The following is a 21,621-nucleotide window of genomic DNA, read 5'->3' as shown; positions in this document are numbered from 1 at the left end:
TATTTAACTTATATGCAGAGTACATCATGAGAAACACTGGACTGGAAGAAACACAAGGTGGAATCAAGATTGCCGGGAGAAATATCAATAACCTCAGATATGCAGATGACACCACCCTTATGGCAGAAAGTAAACAGGAACTAAAAAGCCTCTTGATGAAAGTAAAAGAGGAGAGTGAAAAGGTTGGCTTAAAGCTCAACATTCAGAAAACGAAGATCATGGCATCCGGTCCCATCACTCCATAGGAAATAGATGGAGAAACAGTGGAAACAGTGTCAGACTTTGTTTTTTTGGGCTCCAAAATCACTGCAGATGGTGATTGCAGCCATGAAATTAAAAGACGCTTACTGCTTGGAAGAAAAGTTATGACCAACCTAGATAGCATTTTCAAAAGCAGAGACATTACTTTGCCGACTTAGGTCTGTCTAGTCAAGGCTATGGTTTTTCCAGTAGCCGTGTATGGATGTGAGAGTTGGACTGTGAAGAAGGCTGAGCGCCGAAGAATTGATGCTTTTGAACTGTGGTGTTGGAGAAGACTCTTGAGAGTCCCTTGGACTGCAGGGAGATCCAACCAGTCCATTCTGAAGGAGATCAACCCTGGGATTTCTTTGGAAGAAATGATGCTAAAGCTGAAACTCCAGTACTCTGGCCACCTCATGCGAAGAGTTGACTCATTGGAAAAGACTTTGATGATGGGAGGGATTGGGGGCAGGAGAAGACGGGGACGACAGAGGATGAGATGGCTGGATGGCATCACTGACTCGATGAACGTGAGTCTGGGTGAACTCTGGGAGTTGGTGATGGACAGGGAGGCCTGGCGTGCTGCAATTCATGGGGTCGCAAAGAGTCAGACACGACTGAGCGACTGAACTGAACTGAACATTCTCCAGTCGACACTTGTTCAGCAGGGAGTTGTAGTTTTGGAGTTCCCACAGAAGATGAGCCTCTTGATGAAAGTGAAAAAGTTGGCTTAAAACTCAACATTCAGAAAAGTAAGATCATGGCATCCAGTCCCATCACTTCATGACCAATAGATGGAGAAACAGTGGAAATAGTGGCAGACTTTATTTTTCTGAGCTCCAAAATCCCTGCAGATGGTGACTGCAGCCATGAAATTAAAAGATGCTTGCTCCTTGGAAGAAAAGTTATGACCAACCTAGACAGCATATTCAAAAGCAGAGAAATTACTTTGCCAATTAGGGTCCATCTCGTCAAGGCTATGGTTTTTCCAGCAGTCATGTATGGATATGAAAGTTGGACTATAAAGAAAGCTGAGCACCGAAGAATTTATGCTTTTGAACTGTGGTGTTGGAAAAGACTCTTGAGAGTCCCTTGGACTGCAAGGAGATCCAACTAGTCCATCCTAAAGGAGATCAGCCCTGAATATTCATTGGAAGGACTGATGCTGAAGCTGAAATCCAATTCTTTGGCCACCTGATGTGAAGAACTGACTCTTTTGAAAAGAACGTGATTCTGGGAAACATTGAAGGGGAGAGGGGAAGGGGGCGACAGAGGCTGAGATGGTTAGATGGCATCACTGACTCAGTGGACATGAGTTTGACTAAACTCCGGGAGCTGGTGATGGACAGGGAGGCCTGGCATCTGTAGTCCATGGGGTCGGAAAGAATCAGACACAACTGAACTGAAGGCTGTCACAATCTAAGTAAAATAACTTTTTACACCAACATGCCTGAGCAGCAAAATATCTACAAGCACTTTTAGATTTGTTTTCTACTTCACATTATACATTTCTGGCCTTGTTTTATTATTATATCAGTAGTTATCTTTAATTAGGTATTATGGTAAATTTAAATTCTGAAATTTAAATATTTATTACTTTTTGTTGTTGCCAGTGATATTTTTGTCTTAAATTATAAAGCTGAGATTATATGTATTTAGAGTAGTTGATTTATTTTTGCCTCATTCCCTATTTTAATAGATTTATTTATCTTTCTAAAGGCAAAAGAAAGCTAGTGCTGATTATTTTTCCATTATCAAAGTTTTTAACACGTTTTAAGTATTAGGTCTTACGCTGTTTTGTAAAAAATACTCAATTATGTGAAATGAGGGCTGCTTTAGCTTTCATGTTTTTATTTAAATAACCATGCTGACTTTATATTGGGCATTGATTAGTATCACTCTCCGCCCCCATCCATCCAGTAGTTGTCAGATGCTTGATGTCTAATATGCTTCTTTATTAAAACGTGCAAAACTAATGCCTCCATAATTAAAATACTGCTCTTTTGTCAGGACAATAAAATGTAAACTGTCTTCTAGGCAGATAAATATTCTCATCTTTATTGAATGAAGCTGCTGTTTTCTCCTTAGGTTTAAATTATTAAATACTCCCAGACTGGCTAAATACTGTACATTTTTCTGACGCCCTCTGAGTTCACTCAGCAGACAATAGAAATAGAGTTTTAATTGCAGTGTCCAAGGGGGGCAGTGCAGCTTAGTTTTTGATCTGAATGAGTTCACACAGCCTTCAGGATGGCTGTCCTGAAGAGACCTGTTGATGTGTCTGTACCACTATTACCGTGGGAATGACTTTTTCCTTAGATTGTCTCTTAAATTAGCCTTTTCATCTAAAATGTAGTATTTTAGAAACATTTGGTAATTGCACAGTAGGAATTCTATGCCATTTTTAGCACGAATGGCAGTTTCTGAATTGCTAATAGATATAATTTATGCTAACTGAGATTTTAAAGAAATCACTGAGGAAAAAGAGAGCTTTCTTTCCTGCTGAGATTAATTTATGAAATGATTCAAAACATTTTAGACAGCAATTGAATGTGATTATAAATATAAACGTGTTATCAATGTAACTGATTTTTCAGTCACACACATAATTGTGTGATGATGTATACAGCTTCATTATATAAAAAGTGTGATTCCAGCCTCTTTAAGTCAACAGTAAGGACTTAACCCATTGCTCTGCCCTTGTTAAAATTTCCATGCATTCCAAGTTGTATTTTTAAATGGCATCCAAGGAGATTTTGATTTACAATTTGCAAGTTTGTAAGTTTCATTATAATTGTAGTGTGCTATTTAAGGTATTCCCATCTATAAACACGAGTTTTGTTCCATTTTGATTTTCAATTTAAATCTAATAAGTGAGGCATTTGTGAATAGAAGTCTGTTAATATACTAGATCTTGGATTTCCTTAAGGATTATTCTGTTTGAATTAAGAAACAAAAATGAAAATACAGGATTTGCATTCCTAAAAGATGCTATTGAATGATGATTTTAATTTAGTTTATATTTGAAAATATTGTTTAAGATCAACTACCAAGAGACTATAAAAAATATACAGGTAGTTTTCTTCATAAAAATTGGTCTATAATATACGTATTTTTATATGTTTTCATTTCTTATACTTTGAGGGAAGTAAATGCAAGAGATTAGTGTTTTTTTATGTCTGTGAATGATTTGCTTATCCCTATAAATGATTTGCTTATTCACTGGATCTTTGTGAAGGTACCTAATGTTCACATTCAAAAAATGTGGCTGTCATGTTTGAGTGTTTACCACTTCATAAATATAAGGTCGCACCACTTTCCTAAAAGATTTTCTGAATTTATGACTTACTAACATTGGGAAGGTTTTCCTGTGTGTCTTGGGTGATATGCATGTAGAGATTTATGGAAGATGAATGTGGAAGACTGCATACAAGGAAACAGAAAACGAAAAGGTTTAACATAGTTGAAATCTGTCTTTTTTTCAGTTTATTTTAAATATAATTTGAGGTAATCTTAGCTCTTTTTTGTGATTTAGTTATTAGAAAGCCATTGTCAAAATTGTTTATTGTGACTCAGTATATTCTCACTATTGGTGGAAATAGTTAGATATTATGCTGATTTTAATTAAGGTCTGAAACATTTTTCTTGAAGAGATTATATCGATTTTTTTTTCTTTTTCTTTTTAGGTTTTATATGAACAATTCAAGTTTTTCTTGAATCTCTATTTTCTGATAGTATCCTGCTCACAGTTTGTACCAGCACTGAAAATAGGGTATCTCTACACCTACTGGGCTCCTCTGGTAAAAAGAAAAGATTTTGAAATTAAGTTAAATTATTAAGTATTTAAAATACAGTTTTAAGAATTCGGGTGGTTAGATAAATTGATCAGATTTTTGAAATGTGACATTGTTGCTGTGTGTCGCTGCACTTTGTCAAAGGGTTTCTAGGGTCCTCTGCAGCCCTCCAGCTAGGTCGGCTGGAAACATTACAAAGCACTTTCGCTGGTGGGGCTGGGGGTTCTCTCGGGCCCCAGGGGGGCAGCTCCCTGTCCCAGCCCAGCTCCCTCCTGTGCTGGGAGAGAGCAGGCGCTGTGTGCAGAGAAGGTGTTAGGCAGAGGGCACAGCAGTTGCACGATGCTGCTGGAGCATATGGACGTGCAGCTGTGGTGGGAGGGGCCCACGGGGTGGTGGGCTGTCGGGTTTCCTCCCGAGTGGGATGGGGCTGCTGTCTGTGTGTGCATGGGTCACTCAGTGGGGAGCCCTCAGGCTGACCCCGCAGTCCTAACCAGCCACACGGCCGTGCAGAGGAAACACAGGTGACTTCTGCCTCTGTTTTCTCTCTCTCCTCCTCACTGGAGGTGGTTTTCTCGTGTTTAACTTGAAGTACATATTTTAGATGTGAGTTTTAAAACTTTTTTTGGGTACAGTGAGAATTGTAAATCTTACACTGTGCATTACTGTGTTCCTTTTGTAGTGTTTATTACTTTTTGTCATTTTTTGTTTTCATTTATTGTATGCTTCACAACTAGTATAAATTGAAGGAAAAATATAAAACTAAATAGTAAAAGAATTTTCCCTTTTTTTGCTAAAGTCCAATTTTCTCAAATACTTTGTTTTATTTTGTTTAAAGGGGTTTGTCTTGGCTGTTACTATCATGAGAGAAGCAGTTGATGAATTTCGGCGTTTCCAGCGAGACAAGGAAGTGAACTCACAACTGTACAGCAAGCTTACAGTAAGAGGTGAGCAAGACACTTAATCCAGTTTACCATTGGTTCACGTGATCATCATTCTAGACTGAGCATAAATGCAAGAAAACGTCTTAGTTTTGTTACTGAAAATAGTATTATGCAATTACATGTTACCTAACTAATTTTCCTATAATAATATGAATGCATATGATTTCAGGATAGATTTTTATTCTCTCGATGCTTGAATGTATGTATGTATGTATGAATATAAATGTATACACACACCGTTAAACACATGCATGTACAGGTACATATACAGGTGTGTGTGTATATATATATATATATATGTTTATATTTAGTTACATATATGCTGTGTTACAGTTTGTATAGAATGCTTGTGTGTACTAGACACACATGAAACCCGACTTATGTGTACACATTGTAAAGCATAGCATCGTCTCATTTAAAGTCTGTCTTTGCAGTCTGTTTTAAACACAGTCATCAGGACCAGATGTCTGGTGCCGTGGCCTGAAATTATACCTGGGGAATAGGGCCTCTAGCACCGAAACAGATGCCGAGATCCAAAATGGAAGCCGGTGTGCACTGGCTCCCCCACACCCTTCACTCTGGGCTTGCGCCCTTGTCTGGTTTATGTGTTAAGAGTTGTTTCTTTGGTTTTCAGTCCACTGTAGAAAAAAGGCAGTGTGATAGGGAGGGAATGTGTGAAGCTATTATGATAAGGATGAGGACAGGAATAGGTGCCAGAGAGAAACTCCATGAAGACTCATAGCACCTTGGAGCCTGTCTGGAAGTGGAGTTCAGAGTGGAGTGGGTTTTAGTCCCTTGTTGGATATATATGATTTGGAACTATGTTGTCTCGTTCTGTGGGTTGTGTTTTTTCTTTCTTGACGGTGTTGCCTGATGCACAGAAGTTTTTATTTTCATGAAGTCCCAAGTTCATCTGTTTTTTTTTCTTTTGTTGCTTATATTTTGGGGTTGTATCTAAGAAATAGGTTGTCAACCCAAAGTTGCAAAGATTTACTTCCATATTTTCTTTTAGGAGTTTTATAGTTTGAGATATTACATTCAGGTGTATGACCCATTTTCATTTTGTATGTGGTATCGCTTCATATTCTTGCATGTGAATACCAAGTTGTCCCAGTATCATTTGTTGAAAATATTATGCTTTCTCAATTGAATTGAAAATTTAATTATTAAAAAGCTTTGATGCTTTAAATATTGGCATGGTAGAGGAAAGGTGTGTTGTATAAAAAAGAAGGTAAGCTTTAGTTCTGGGGAAGAGACTCCCCAGAATGGCCAGGTAAATTAGGTATAACTTTGGTTCGTCTGTTTTAGAATACAGTGTAGATCTTGGCCTGTGTTTTCTGCTGTTTTATACTGTGACATTTGGGCTGAGCAGAGATTGGTTTCTGTGCACTGACTGTATCATTCACAAGTGAGCAGTGCAGTGATGTCAGCAAAATGGAGAGTAGGCAGCTCCGCAGACCCGGCAGGACCCGGCAGGGCTAACTTGTCAGGGCTCTGAAAAACGTCAGAGCCTTGCAGCTTCTCGGGGATTATTGAATCCAGGAAAAGGCCACTTGAAAATAGTAGGAAAGCTCCTTGGTGTTTTGACCTGCCCTTGCTCCAACCTGTCCTCGTCATGGCACCCTCCTTGAAGATGGCAGTAGCCAGATCCTAATTTGGGACTCTGGACGCTGACTCTGAAAAGTGCGGAGCAGAGCTTATTGTGGTGAATCGTTTTTGTCTGTCTAACCTGTGTGGGGGCTACCTGAAGGACTGACCCAGTTCGCTTGGCTATCTCTCACCTAACCTGCAACTCTGGGCAGGAAAGCTGCAGGCATCTCTTATAGTCTAGGCTGGGTCCCAGCCATAGCAGCTGGGCAGAGATACCACAGCCGGGCTCACATACTAGCTGTCACAGCCAGGCAGGAAAAATCGGGAGGGAATCTGAAGTGCTCCTGTTGGCCTGGGGGTGTGTGTGTGGGGGGGAGCAGTTTGAAAGCCATGCTCAAGGCTGGATGCAGGCTCAGGGCAGGCAGAAGCGAAGGCTGAGGCGGAGCTGCGACCAGGGCTCCCGCACGGAACCGTGGTCTGCGGAGGCTGTGAGCAGCTGTGCCTGCTCCTGTCTTTGTCCTTGCTCCCTTCGCTTCCTCCCTCCACCGCCTCCTTTTTCCTCACATGCAAGGAGATCTCTTTCAAACACTGGTTGACTATAAGCTAAAGTAAAAAAGACTTGAGAGACTGCATGTGACAAAGAATACATGCTTTATAAAAATAGTTTAGAAAAGTCACCAGATACATACATGGCTACAGCATATACTAAGCAGCAGAGCAAACCCAAAAGGGGGAAATATTTCACTTCCTGAGTTATCAGATGATAATACTCAAAATGCCTGGGTTTCCACAAAAAATTACAGAGAATGCATTTCACAGAAGACATTAACAAAAACTGTCTCTGAGGAAGCCCAGACATTGGACTTCCTAGACAAACATAAACCTCACCCACCTCAGTTATGTTCTAAAGCTAAGGGAGATAGTGGACAGATGCTGAAAGATACCAGAACAGTGTGTTGGCAGATACAGCATATCTGTAAAGGTATGTCAGTATTAAAAAAAAAGGCAAGAAATTCTGGTACTGAAAAATACAGTAAATGAAAGAGAAACTCACTAGAGACTTTTCAGTAGCAGACTTGAGCTGGCAGAAGACAGCTCAGTGAGCCTGAGCCTCCGGTCACTGAAAATGGTCCAGCCTGAGGAGAGGGAGGAAAAGCAAGAGCAGTGAGAAGGTCCTGAGAGGCTTGTGGGGCAGCGTCAGCAGTACTGAGGTGCCCAGAGGAGTGTGTGCTGGAGGAGAGGGGAGATGTGAAGGGATATGGCCATTGACCCCCCGTTTTGACAAAATATACAAATCTACACACTGAGGAAGTTCCCTAACGCCCAGGAAGGTCAGAATGAAGACCCACACCAAGATATAGCATCATCACATGGTCTAAACCCCGGGGTCACGAGCAGCTCGAGAGGCGGCTCCTCCAGACAGGGTCCTCGGCGGTGACGAGCACGCTGCAGGCTTCTCATCAGAGACTGGAGGGCAGAAGGAGTTGGAGAAGGGAAAACTGTCAACAGAAATTCTGTATCTAGTAAAGCTGTCACTCAGAAGTGAAGGCGAAATGGAGACCTGCCCAGATAAATTTAGAATTAAGGATAGGAGCTCAAGCAGAAGCACACATACCCCTGCTTGTCACGGCACTACGTAGGGTTGGCAGAAGGCGGTGACGTCGGTTGTCCGTCAGTGGATGAAGGGCGAGGGATTGATGGTCTCTTCATAGCCTGGGATATTATTCAGCTATAAAAGTTAATGAAATACTGATACATGACAGAACATGAATGAACCCTGAAAATGCTGTGCTGTGTGAGAGAGTCAGGTACCGGAGGTCGTGTATTGTGCGATGTCCCTCTTGAAACTCACAGAACAGGTAAGTTAATAGAGTGCAGGTGTGGCTGCCGTGGCCAGGGAAGCAGGGGTGGGGTGCAGTCCTCAGTGGGCAAGGGCTTCTCTGGCGGTGGCGAGCGCCTTGTGGAACTTGGCAGAGTTGGTTGTAGAATACTTTGAATGTACTAAATGCCACTGAATTATTTACCTTAAAGTGGCTGCTTTTATGTCATTTTCACTGAGTATAAACTGTTGAGGAAGACAGACTGGTATATATCTTTTGTGTGGTTTAGTCACTTAGTCATGTCCGACTCTTTGCGACCCCATGGACTATAGCCCGTCAGGCTCCTCCGTCCATGGGATTTTCCAGGCAAGAACACTGGAGTGGGTTGCCATTCCCTTCTCCAGGGCATCTTCCCGACCCACGGATCGAATCCGGGTCTCCCTCATTTCAGGCAGATTCTTTACCAACTGAGCCACCCGGGAAGTATGTATATTTTACAGTTCTGTATTATTTGAACTCAAAATACTCTAGAACAGTTTTACTAGTTTCATTTCAAATACAAATGAAAATTTACCTTTTTAAAAAATTGGTCATTGTTGCCTGTGACCTGAGCAGTGGACATTTCACACGTGGGTGACAGTCACGACAGCTGGTGCTGCTTGACGCCCGAGTGTGTCAGAGAAAATCCCCTGTACTCACTCACACGACACCCCCCAGGCGGCTGGCGTTGTCTCAGTGACAGTGAGCAGCCTGGGGCTTGTGCAGAATGGTCTGCCCTGAGTGGCCATCCTTCTGGGTGGAGTTTGTTTGAACCTGGACCTGTTGACCTCAAGTCCAGTGTTTTTTCATCTGTGGCATGTTGCTTTGTGATTGGTTATTCTGCTAAAGATGATTGGTGAGTAAAATTTAGAATGTAAAAAAATGGAGTTTATGCTTATTGCTGAGTATAGTTTAAAATATATTTTCTTATCAAGAATATTTGCTGCCTACGTAACTTGTAGTGTTTCACAGTTACCTGTTCTTTGAATGGCATTGATGGCTCTTTCCTCCGTGATTCACTGTAATCTGTTGTAGCATTTTACAGCATTTGCATTTTTCTTATTTGGGGTTCTCAAGCACATTCTTGTAGAAATACACTGAGAAAACTTAGTGTGTTGTATTTTTTCTTTTGAAAAGGAAAACCACTTCCACTTGCTAACATCTTGAAGGTGCTGTGTTTAGAAGCAGAGAGTATTTTGACTGTGGCATGTGATCTCAGTGAATACTGAATGATTTTTAGTTGGCTCTTTATTTCATTGCCTCATAAACTGCTTTTCTTGGGTGGGAATTTTCCATACCTGTTGCTTCCACCTTCCTTCCTGTCTCCCTGTTTGTGACTGCTTGTGTTATGCTTTATCTCCTAGGGAGTAGCAACAGAGGAGAGTCACAGAAGAGAGCAATGTAGACTTTCCTGCTTCTTGGCAGCTTTTGCAAAAATTTCCGATGAAGAAGTTTGAATTGTGTGGCCATTCTGCTTTTGGATTCTTGGAATCAATGCTGCTTTTTTCCTGTTGCTAAGGAGTGGTTTGTAGATTGTATACCTTGCTTGTCTTCATCCAGTTGGCTAGTTCACAATTAATTTCCACATTTGTTTACTAAGTACCCACTGTGTGTCAGCTACCACAATAAGCTCATGAAATTCAAACATGGATCAGTCATGAACTAATACATTTTTCATAGAACGCATGCAGTCTGTTTTCTAACAGATGAGATCAACCCAGAAGTCTTCGTTTATTTGTCTGTGTTCTCAGCAGCCACCAGAACTCAGCAGGGCTAAGTCATGTCAGCCATTTCCCAGATTTAAAACCTAAAGCTAGCGTGGAACTTGATGTTTAGAAATGAACTTGAATTAATTCTGTGCTGCTGCTGGGTCCTTCGTACAGCTTATGGTGATTGTTTTTCCCAGGATATCTTAGTTATTTCTTTTATTCATTCTGGCATTTTGTTGTTTAACATGTTTCAAACCTAGGAGAGAGAGAAATTATGACTGGAGGCTTGTGTAAATTACTTGTGTTTGTGTGTGTGAATATGAGAGAGACAATTTGCATATTTACTTGTTTCTTGTGATCCAGGTTCCTTGCCAAAAAGGACCCTTACCCATGCAGAGTTCAGAAAGAGATGTTCTTTATGCCTACATTTTTGGGCATCTTTGACTCAGTATCAATACTGTGTTGTCCCATACTTGTTAACATTCTTACATTTTTTATGCTAAAAAGATTTTTATGAAATGTCTCAATGAAATTTTCTCATCTTCTAGTGAAATTGTCTCCATTTATCAGTAATAATTTTTCCTTTAAAATCAAGAGATTTTAAAATCCCTCTTTTGTGCCTTTTACATACTGTCTATGCGTTATGTCACTTTCACTAAGTCATTTTTCTTGTCTGTGTTCTGCATTTGAAAATAATTATTCCAGTATTCATTCAAGAATATTCAGCATGCATTATTTCATTTTGACTCTGCACTGATATTTATCAGTCAGTTACTGTGTGTCAGGTACCAAGAAGCACTTCAGATTTATCACCTTCTTTGTTTGGTTCTCTGTGGCTATGTCACGGTAGACATGTATCTTCAGGACTGGGTACACGGGCAGGAGTGGATGTGTGTACTCGTTTCCTGCATAACTGGTATTTTTCCTTAGGTCACCCTGAGAGGACCTGTATGAATTCATTTCTTCATGATGTTAAACATTTAGCAGTTTTTATTACTTTGTTTGGAGATTAGGGCCTGGAAACTATGGGACATAACTTTAAAGAATACTGGCGCCTACAGAGTGCCTTCTCACACAGATCAGCGTGTGTGTGTAGATGCGGGGAGCATCCTCCGCTCCCTCTGGAGTCTGGCTTGCTCTGCAGCTTTCTTTAGTGACTGGACTCCCAGGTCCCCGGTTTTTTAAATTTCCAGTTTGGTGAGAGATACTCTCACTGTTTTTGCTTGCTGTTTCTCTTTTAACTTAACTGTTTCTTCTCTTTTATAAAAGTCTATTCTTCCTTTGTTCCCGTGTTCATCTTTACCTTATTAAAATTTCTGTGTGTACACACTCAGTTATGTCTGACTCTTTGCGACCCTATGGCCCATAGCCTGCCAGGCTCCTCTGTCCATGGGATTCACCAGGGGAGAATGCTGGGGTGGGTTGCCATCTCCTCCTCCAGGGGGTCCCCCTACCCCGAGATTGGACCTGGGTCTCTTGTATCTCCTGTACTGGCAGGAGGACTCTTTTCCACCGCATCAGATGTGGCAAATAGTTTTATTTTGTTTGATTAATTTTTTTTCATTTTTTAAACGTGTAGATACCTTTTTAGTTTTTTGTAGGTAGCGCTTCTGATCTTTGTGGTTTTTACTTTAATCTTAGAAAATCTGTTCAATCCCAGTGTGCTGTAAGCAGCCATCTTAATTTCCTTACAATGTTTCTGTGTTTTTATTTTTTTGGACTTGGAATTTTACTCCACTTGCAGTTTTATGTGTAAGGTATTATGTGAAGAAGGGATCTACCGTTTTTTCCCCTCAAATGGTCAGTAAGTTACTTTAAAACGAGTTCTTAATTTTCCTCAGATCTTTGAGAAATGTATTCGATTTGTTTTGGCCCTTTTCTCTAGTTTCTGTGCTGTTCCACTGATTCATCCAAATCTCTGGGCCACATCCATACCAGTTGTAAAGGGTGTTTCATCGCAGTACACTCTCGCATCAGGAGGCCTCTCCCATCCCCTCTCCTTCCTACCCTCCACCAGGTGTTGTCATGTCTCATTCTTCTCTTGTGTTCTCTGAGAAACACAAAACACTGTGAGGTTCCTGAGGAACTTTCACAAAGGCTTTCTGTTCCATTTCCCCAGTGTTTCTTCTTTTATAAGGTTTTGGTTTTAGAGTTTGCTGTGTATATCACATATCTATTTCGAGTAAATTTTTGTATCAGTACCAGGTGTGGGTGGTGGTGTTCCTGGCACCATTTTTCAAGAAAGTGACCTCTTTCCCACCTCATGGCCTTATAGTTTAGTCAATAAGCAGTTGTCTTCCATGTATGTGTTTATTTCTGGACTCTCTCTTCACTCTGTTGATCTGTTTGTTTCTCTTTATGCTAAAACAGTGCTCTGGATTACTGTTGTTTCATAGTATTAATAATTCTGGAGCACAGCAGTGTCTGCCCTCCGGCTTTGTGTTTTCATTCTCAGAGTTGTTTTGGCTGAACTGCATCCTTTGAATTTCCATGTGACTTTTAGAATTGCTTTGTCAATTTCTATTAAAAAGTAGCCTGCTAGGATTTTAATTGCATTGAATCTGTAGGTAAAATTTTGGGGCAAATTGGCCCTTTAATAGTATTAAAGTGTTCTGATCCATGAATGAAATATACCTATTCTTTTATTTAGGTGTTTTAAAATTTCTTCCCAACAGTATTTTGGGTTTTCTTCTGAATTATAAGTCTCTCTTAATATATTGGGTTGGCCAAAAAGTTCATTTGATTTTTTCCATAAGATCTTATGAAAAATGGAATGAACTTTTGGGCCAACCTTATAATATAACATAGCATAATTAATATACTGTTTCCCAGCTACCCACTTTTAATCCCAGCTGCTGCTTCTAAGTCACTTCAGTCGTATCCGACTCTTGTGTGACCCCAGAGACGGCTACCCGCTTCATAATCTGTGTTAAATTAGGCTCCTACTTAAGATGTGAAGAAAGGTGGGGGAGAGTACCATTCCCCCCAGTAGTGAGGACCAGCCAGCCAGCCTGCTGGTGCTGCGGGTGGTCATCTGCTCAGCTGCGGGGCTCTTCGTCTCAGCTGTGTGGCCTTCCAGGGGCTCCTTATCTGTGAGCAAGTGCTTTTTAGAAAGTTACATCATTATCTCTCACTCTTACCATGTTGCATGTGTTTTGTTGGGAAATAAGCAGTGAATACATTTTCAATGTTATTTGTTGATGTCTGTATCTGGTTAGATGTGGCTTTTATGGTTCTGTTCTCTTTAACCCATTCTGACATTTGACCCATTTCAACTGATGATGGCTAGAATGGTTATACAGTCCTTGTCTTCTTTTAAAATGGGTTAAGTTTGGATATGCATTTGTGAAGAACAAACTAAATGTCCTTGAAGTGCACAGGATCGGAAATTTGGTAGACTGCCAGGTGTTTGAAGATTTATGGCGATGTAGCATTTTAAGCACATGTGTAGCAGTCTGTATAGAATCCTGCTGCTGCTTATACCTGCTCTAGAGGCTTCATGGGGTGGTGTTACTGTGTAAGTCAGGAGATCTGCGGAGGGATGGGTTTCAGCCGAAAGGAACAGCGAATGCAGAGAACCTGTGAGAACCAGCATGGGCATCACATAGTCGTAGGATAAAGTGCCAGACTAGAGCAGGAGCAGAGGGAGCCGAGGCGGGGGAAAGCAGAAGGCGACTGTGAGGTCAGCTGTGGAGAAGCAGCAGGCGCGCCGCAGGTCCGGTCCTCTTCTAAGCGGCTGTCCAATAACAGAGGGCTTGGGGTGAGAATGAGCGTAATGCTTGATTTGTCATCTAGTTCTATTATCATGTAAAAAAGCAGGAGGAAGGGAAAGTGGATTGGATAGTAGCACAGCATAAAATTAAATGATAAGATGGGCATTGTGTTGAGTTAAAGGACAGGGAAGCCTGGTGTGCTGTAGTCCATGGGGTCACAAAGAGGTAGACAGGACTTGGCAATTGAACAACAACAATATACAGGAAGAATGAGCTCAGTGGTATGTCTTTACTGCCTGATGCTTAGCTATAAAAAACGCAACAGTGGGAGTACAAACATGAAGCTTGAAGTAACCAACTGAAAAAAAACGAAAGTTTTTTGGCTATTAATAAACAGATACTTACCTCCTATGAAGATATCTTAAGATTGCTTCACATGTAATTCTAGAGTACATTGTTATTTTATAATATCAATAAAAAGTAGCTTCACCTCCCTCTAGGAAAGTAACTCAGCCCCTATGTATTTATTGTATAATTGAGGAATGTGAAAAAATGTGACAGCAGAAATATTTACAAAGCTTTTTGATATCCTCAGAACAAATAATTAGGAACTGATGTGGTTGAAACTCAGCTGCATTCAGAGATATTTAGGAAATAAGGCTTTATAATGAGCTGAATTTAGTCTATAAGTCAAGTAATGACTGGTAACATTAGTTTTTATAATATGAACAAATGTAATAAGAACTTACCTCTTGTTCTTTTAGCTTTCAGAATAAACTGACTGTAAAAGAAGTGGATCTTTTCTCATATCAAAACAGCAGTTTTGACAAAAATATAAAAACAGATCTACATGGCTGTTGCTGGTCCTAAAAGGGAAGATGGACAGAGGGAGGGAGACCAGGAGAGGGAGGGAGACGGAGGGGAGAGGGAATCACAGGGAGCAGGGCCTGGACCAGGGCTCGTTAGCTGTCCGGTGGCGTCTCACCTTGTCCACATCAGCTTCTCGTCTCCTCTCTGTGGTGCTGACGTGACGCAGACTCTGTGTTAGATTTTGTAAATGGTCACGCGGCACTGGATACTATAGAGATAAGAGTTTACAAGCGTTCACACCATTCTTTGTGTAAAGCTCTAAACCTTAGTTTTCCGTCCTGACCTGTCTTTGGAGCTACTAGGGGAGGGTGATCTTATGTACGTTTTCCTTTCTTTGTTTTTCTGTCAGTTGTGTGCCAGTCAATGCCATTCACAGTATTAATGTAAGGATTTTACACCTCCGTGTTATTCAGCTTTGTGATCAAATTATTTTGTTTAGTGATACTTTCGATCATCCGTAACTTGACTCCGACCTGAAATAATGGCAGATACGGGAAGAACTTTCCAAATGGAGTCCTTGTTCATGTTCCAACACATCTCTTATTGGGGGATAGTTAACTGTATTTGGGAGTTGACTGAGAGAAATTAATTTTTAGTGACTGTCCATCTGAAATAAATTTATTTTGAAGGTATAAGTATAAATAAATATCTAGAATGTGATTTTTTCCTCCCAAAGTTATTTCTGAAGTATTATTTATCAACTGAAAGTTTAACTCTGATGTGCTATTATTTCATTGAGTTGATTATACTTCTTCTTTTTTTTAAGGTAAAGTGCAAGTTAAGAGTTCAGACATACAAGTTGGAGACCTCATCATAGTGGAAAAGGTTGATGCATTTTTAATATATTTTAGACATGTGTATACCAGTTATTAACATTTAGACTGATTGCATCTGAAGGAAATTATTTGAGACAGTTATTTTAAATCTTAACATTATTGTGTAAGATTGATATTCTGAAGGAAAAAATCTAGACTTTTGTATAGTTTTTTTTTGCTAACATACATTTTAGTGTGTAGTCATATTTTGTCTGAAATAAGATGTGTTAACTGTTTATTGTTTCATTGTCAGAATTATATCTTTGACCAAAGAATTATATTAGTTAGAACCTATTTATCATGAAATACGTTTCAGTTTCTGGGGCTTCCCAGGCGGCACTAGTGGTGAAGAACCTGTCTGCCAGTGCAGGAGACATAAGAGGTGCGGCTTTGATCCCTGGGTCAGGAAGATCCCCAGGAGAAGGGCATGGCAACCCACTCCAGTTTCTTGCCTGGAAAATCCCATGGACAGAGGAGCCTGATGGGCTCTGGTCCATAGGGCCACAAAGAGTCAGACACAACTGAAGCAACTTAGCACATGGAGTTTCAGTTTCTAGAGCTTCCTTTTACAGACAGATGTATTATACATAATTATTGGATATTCTATGGCTTAAAAAAAGGGAAATGGAAATATAGAGGATTAGAAAGAAAAAGTTTAGGTCAGTGTTGTAGGAAGCCACAGTGGTCAGAGGTGGCTGTGGACAAGCCACCACTCTACTGGAGTTCAACTGCCTGGGCTGTGTGCCTGTGTGGAGAAGCGTCTCTGTCTGCACAGTCTTGCTGAGTAACAGTTAGTGAGGGCTCAGTCTTTATTTTTAAGGCTCTTGAACAACTTTTAAAAAAATATGGCAGGTTTTCATAAGGCCTATTACAGAGGAGTGTGAGCCCTTGGTACCAGCTGACGTCCACCTGGGAACCCACCAGGGCACCCCTAGCCTGCGTCGCCCACAGGGGTGTTTAGTGAGAGGGCTCTTCATCTGGTTGCAGTAATGTGTACACAGATAATGTTGTGGGCTGTGTTTGTCTAATTTTATAGAATGGGAGAAAATTAAACATATCGATTTGCAACATATTTATGTAGTATTCAGTTATATGAATACTATAAATTACTAACTTTTGATCCATTGTTAGATTTTGGATGGTTTTCTTTTCTGCTATTGAAGAGTGCTGTAGTGAACATCCTGGTGCATATATTCTTGCAGGATTCTGTGGGCTAACTGCTGACAAGAGAGATGGCTGAGCCATATGTTAGTCATATACATTTTGATGTAATTGTTTTTAAAAAATCAACATTTATTCCCTCACAGTTTGTATGGTCAGGAATCTGGGTACAGCCTAGCTGCACCTCCTGGCTGCGGGTCTGTCCCAGGGCTGCAGTCAAGGAGTGTCAGGGTGTCAGCCTCCTGGCCGTCACCTCCAAGCTCCCCTGAGGCGGGCCTGACACCGGTCTCACTCCGGGGCTGGTTGGCAGGACTTGCTGCCTTTTTGGATTCAAGGCCTCAGTTCTACCAGCTTTTGGCCTGAAGCCACCCTTGTTCCTGGGCATATGGGCCTCTCCACCGGGTAGCTCACCACTGACCTGCCAGTTGGAGGGGGAAAGAGAGAGTGTAGGTGCCAGCGAAAGGGACCGTGGTATATTAAGAAGACACAGGTCCCTACTCCTGTATTGCTCAGAGTCCTGAGGAGGGAAAAATAAAAAGTATCCAATAATTATTTTGGAGTTTCTAATATATTTATTGATGCCCATAGAACATAAAACAGTATAGAGGAATATAGGGTAATGGTCTAAAATTGAAATTAAGAACAGGATTTCATTTGCAGTAGCATCAAAGAAATAAAATACTTACAAATAAGATCATTGTTAAGAATAAATGTAACAAAAGAGGTCCAAAACTTTGAAGGCTACAAAACATTGTCAAAACACAGTAAAGAAGATCTAGATAAATGGAAGGACTTCCCATGTTCATAGATTAGAAGTATTCATACTGTTAAAATGGGGAATACTCCCAAACTGATCTACAGATTCAGTGCTGTCCTCTCAACCTCCTAGCTGACTTCTTTGCAGAAATTTATGAGCTGATTCTGAAATTCATATGGAAATACCAAAGATTCAGAGTAGCCTAAGCAGTTTTTAAACATATGAACAAAATTGTTCGAGTATTCACACTTCTCCATTTCAGAACTTTTTAAAAGTTAACAGTAATCAGGACACTATGGAACTGGCATAAATTAAACGTTGAGAGTCCAGAAATAAAGCCTTGATTTTGTGGTTAATTGACTTTCAACAAGGGTGCCTGGAAAATTCAGTAGGATGGAGCTGTGTTTGGGTGCGTGCTTATTTTTGATCCAGTGCTGACTGTGAGATTCTTCATTTTGTTGTGTGCAGTTATAGTTCATTCATTTTGTTGTTGCATAGTATTCTACCACTGGTGAATATTTGGGTTGTTTCCAAGTTTTTTTGTTAGGAATGATAGCTGCGAGACATCCATGACCATGTGTTGTGGCTCACGCATGCGGACTTTGCTGCTGCATATGTACTCAGGAGTGGGCTTGTTGGCTTTAGGGGCGTGTGGATGTTTCACCTGAGTGCTTACTCCAAATGGTTTTGCAGAGTGATGGATCAAATTATACTGAGGTCAGCAGGAAGAGTTCCCATCCCTCATGTTTGCCATCACTTAGCACTGCCAACCTTTTAAAATTAACATTTCCAAATTGTATACGTAGCAAGTTGTAGTTTTAATGTGCATTTCTGTAAACTGTCAAAGGTGAACACTTTTCATATGATTTTGGATATTTCTTTTTTGGAAGCTTCCCTTGTGGTTCAGTGGTAAAGAGCCAGTGAAATTCTCTTACAATTTTTCTTCTGAGTTATCCTTTCTTATCTGTTTGCAGGCCTTCAGATATTCTAGATAGGAGTCCTTTATTAGTTTTATCTTGCAAATATCTTTTCCTTCCTAGTAGGCTTTGTGGAGTGGAAATTTCTAGTTTTAATGAAATCTACCTTATTAATATTTTCATTTATAAGTTTTTTTTAATTTGTGGTGTTGGGGGGGAAGGAGTCTTGTTTAAGAAGTCGATCTTTCTACCAAAAAGTTATGAAAGTATTCTTCTATATTATCTTTTAGGTTTTATTGTTTTGATTTTGACATTTATAATTCATTTGGAATAGGTTTTTGTGTTTCTATTGAAGTAGAGGCCTGGTGTTACCTCTTCTTATCGCCCATAGGTATCTAGTTTTTTCTAGAAAGCCATTTATTTAAAAGATGTCCACAGTGCCAACTTCCTCATAAATCTGGTGTACATGTTTGTGTGGACTGACTTCTGCATTCTCTACTTTACATTATAAAATCCATCTATCTTTGTGGAATGTCATCTTGTCTTAATTATTCTATTTTAATATTTAGTTTTGTTATATTATACATTCAACCTTCCATGTTGTTAGTCATTCCTGGCATTTGCATTGCCCTCTAAATATTAGGAATGTTTTGTCTGCTGCTGCTGCTGCTGCTGCTGCTGCTAAGTCACTTCAGTCGTGTCCGACTCTGTGCGACCCCATAGACGGCAGCCCACCAGGCTCTGCCGTCCCTGGGATTCTCCAGGCAAGAACACTGCAGTGGGTTACCATTTCCTTCTCCAATGCATGAAAGTGAAAAGTGAAAGTGAAGTCACTGAGTCGTGTCCAACTCTCAGCGACCCCATGGACTGCAGCCTACCAGGCTCCTCCGTCCATGGGATTTTCCAGGCAAGAGTACTGGAGTGGGGTGCCATTGCCTTCTTCAAATGTCTTGTCAGTTCCCATCAAAAAAGCATGTTAAGGTTTCGATTGGGTTTGTATTGAATGTATAGGTCAGTCTGTGGACACTTGCAATACTGTATATCATAATGTGAGAGCATGGTGTGTTCTGTTTCTTTATTTAATTTCTTTCAGTAATGTTTTATAGTTTATAAAATCTTTTACAGTTTTTTATTGAAAGAACTTGCCCATCTTTCATCTGTTTTATTCTAATGCTAGTTTTTTCTTATTAACACAGTGGGCATTTTTTTTTTTTTAATGTACTTTCTTGCTGTTTGTTACTGGAATATATGTTTTCATTTTCTGTGTCATTAATTTTGCTCTGATATTTGCTTGCATCTTTGTATGTTCTTCGGGATTTATTGGCTTTTTGTTTTTCTGCTTTCAAGCAGATACTCAGTTCCCTGTGTGTTTTTAGCCTCCCTTTTTTTCTGTTTGCAGTTTAATCATGTATACGTTCCTCTTACCATTTTTCTAACTTTGGCTGTGTTCCACATGTTTTGATATGTTGAGGTTTTATTACCAACATTTTCTAATTTCCATTCCCCCTTCTCCTATGGGTCTCTTAGCTCTCAATAATGGCCTAAAGAAATGTTAGAAATCATTTCAGGTTAGAAATAAGAAGCACTGTTCTGCAGCATATCTTTTTTCACCAGTAACAGCTCAATTTATATTTGTTGTTGTTGCTTGCTGACTGACAAGTAATTCATTTCTTTACTGTTTGTATATAAATATTTACTTAGGTCTCAATAAATATAAATAATTCATGAAATTATATGAAGTATTCTTAGTATATTTTTCTTTAGTTTGTACAGCTTTCCCAACTAATTAATGCTAATGCTAAGTATTATTAGTAGTACTAATTAATACCAATTATCATCAGTAATAGTGATTAAGTAAATGTATGAATAGTGAACTTTGAGTTTTTCTCCTTTTTTGCCTTGTAAAAGAGTATCTCCTCAAATTTGTAGGGTTTAGTCTGCTCAGCTGTACATTTATTCATTCATTCAACATCTACTAAGTGTTCATTTTTGATATGCTTTGTTTTGTGTTAGATGTTGGAAGAACTGTCCTCCCCTTCCAGGTCATTTAGTCTGACAGAGAGTGCATAATTTTTTTTATAAGGCAGTAAATATACTATATTGTATGTATGAGTCAAAGTGCAGCAGAGGCCACAGAAATGGTAATGTTTAACATTGTTCAGAAATGGACTAGTTTCAGATCATCACTAAATGCCATTTACATGATTTATTGGTGGGGAAAGAAATCTTAGAGATCTAACTAAAATATGAATTAAATTTTCATTTTTGTTATACAAATTATAAATGTCTCAGCATAGAGTTGAATTATAATATTATTTTAGTTGTTTTTAGCAGCTGTTTCTCCTTTGAAATGGCATTGTGTTCATTTATAAACTTACATACAGATAATATTTTATGTTACTCTGCAGAATCAAAGAATTCCATCGGACATGGTATTTCTTAGGACGTCAGAAAAAGCAGGTATTTTTATTTTTATTTGCATTGCTGATGATTGGTTTTTGGCAGTTTTCATATTCAAAGACAAAGTTATTCTCATAAGAATTTTTCTTCAAATGGTAATACATTGAATTCATTAATTTCTAAATCACATTTAACTATGTTTAAAACAATGATTTTACTGTATAATATGGTGGTTTAAAAAATATAATCCTATCAGAATCTGTTTGTCAAGTGAATATTTTCATGCAAATCCATTTTGATATCTAAATAATTAATGATGTTGCTCAAATTTTTATTGCTGTTCTGCATTTACAGTTTTATTCCTCATTTAGCAAACATTCATTTAGCACTTACCATGTGCCAGGCACTACTTGTTGCTTCGGACACAAAAGGGAGTGAAACCAAGTTGCTCTCTTCAAAGAGTTCATGATCTATTCATTTATGGAAGTATACATGTTGACAGCAGCAATACTCTGATTGTATATAAATGTTAAAAGACATGTGGGGGTGATGGGAGGGAGCAGACAATTTGTCTGGGTAAGTTGAAGTGAGCTTCACCGTAAAAATGATATTTATATGACCTGAGCTTTAAACAAGAAGAAGAAGTTGCTAAAGTGGTAATGAAAAGGAAGCTTCTTATGGTCAGACAGAAAAACTGTTAATTGGAAATCAGGAAGCTTAAACTCTAGTCTGCTTTGACTAGTTTCTAATTATATGACCTATCCGTGTGGTCATACACTTTAATCATCTCTAAAATGATGGGAGGTTTGTCAGGTAATATCCAAAGTTCCTTCTGCCTTATGTTTCTGACTTTGT

The 21,621-nt window shown here is 39.5% G+C and overlaps 1 protein-coding gene across 1 annotated transcript in view; it reads left to right on the top strand.

The window, feature by feature from the left end:
* The window catches only part of ATP9B (ATPase phospholipid transporting 9B (putative)), a 158,080-nt gene that overhangs the window by 28,455 nt on the left and 108,004 nt on the right, over positions 1–21,621 (top strand). Inside the window, exons 4-7 of the mRNA XM_052660348.1 lie at positions 3,927–4,040; positions 4,870–4,978; positions 15,483–15,541; positions 20,775–20,826. Of these exons, the coding sequence (XP_052516308.1) occupies positions 3,927–4,040; positions 4,870–4,978; positions 15,483–15,541; positions 20,775–20,826 (334 nt within the window). The remainder of the gene's footprint in view (positions 1–3,926; positions 4,041–4,869; positions 4,979–15,482; positions 15,542–20,774; positions 20,827–21,621) is intronic.

The sequence above is a fragment of the Budorcas taxicolor genome, chromosome 22 (assembly GCF_023091745.1).
Source record: "Budorcas taxicolor isolate Tak-1 chromosome 22, Takin1.1, whole genome shotgun sequence".
Classification (NCBI taxonomy): domain Eukaryota; kingdom Metazoa; phylum Chordata; class Mammalia; order Artiodactyla; family Bovidae; genus Budorcas; species Budorcas taxicolor.
The sequence above is the reverse complement of the archived record's forward strand: the minus strand, read 5'-3'. Positions and strand labels throughout refer to the sequence as shown.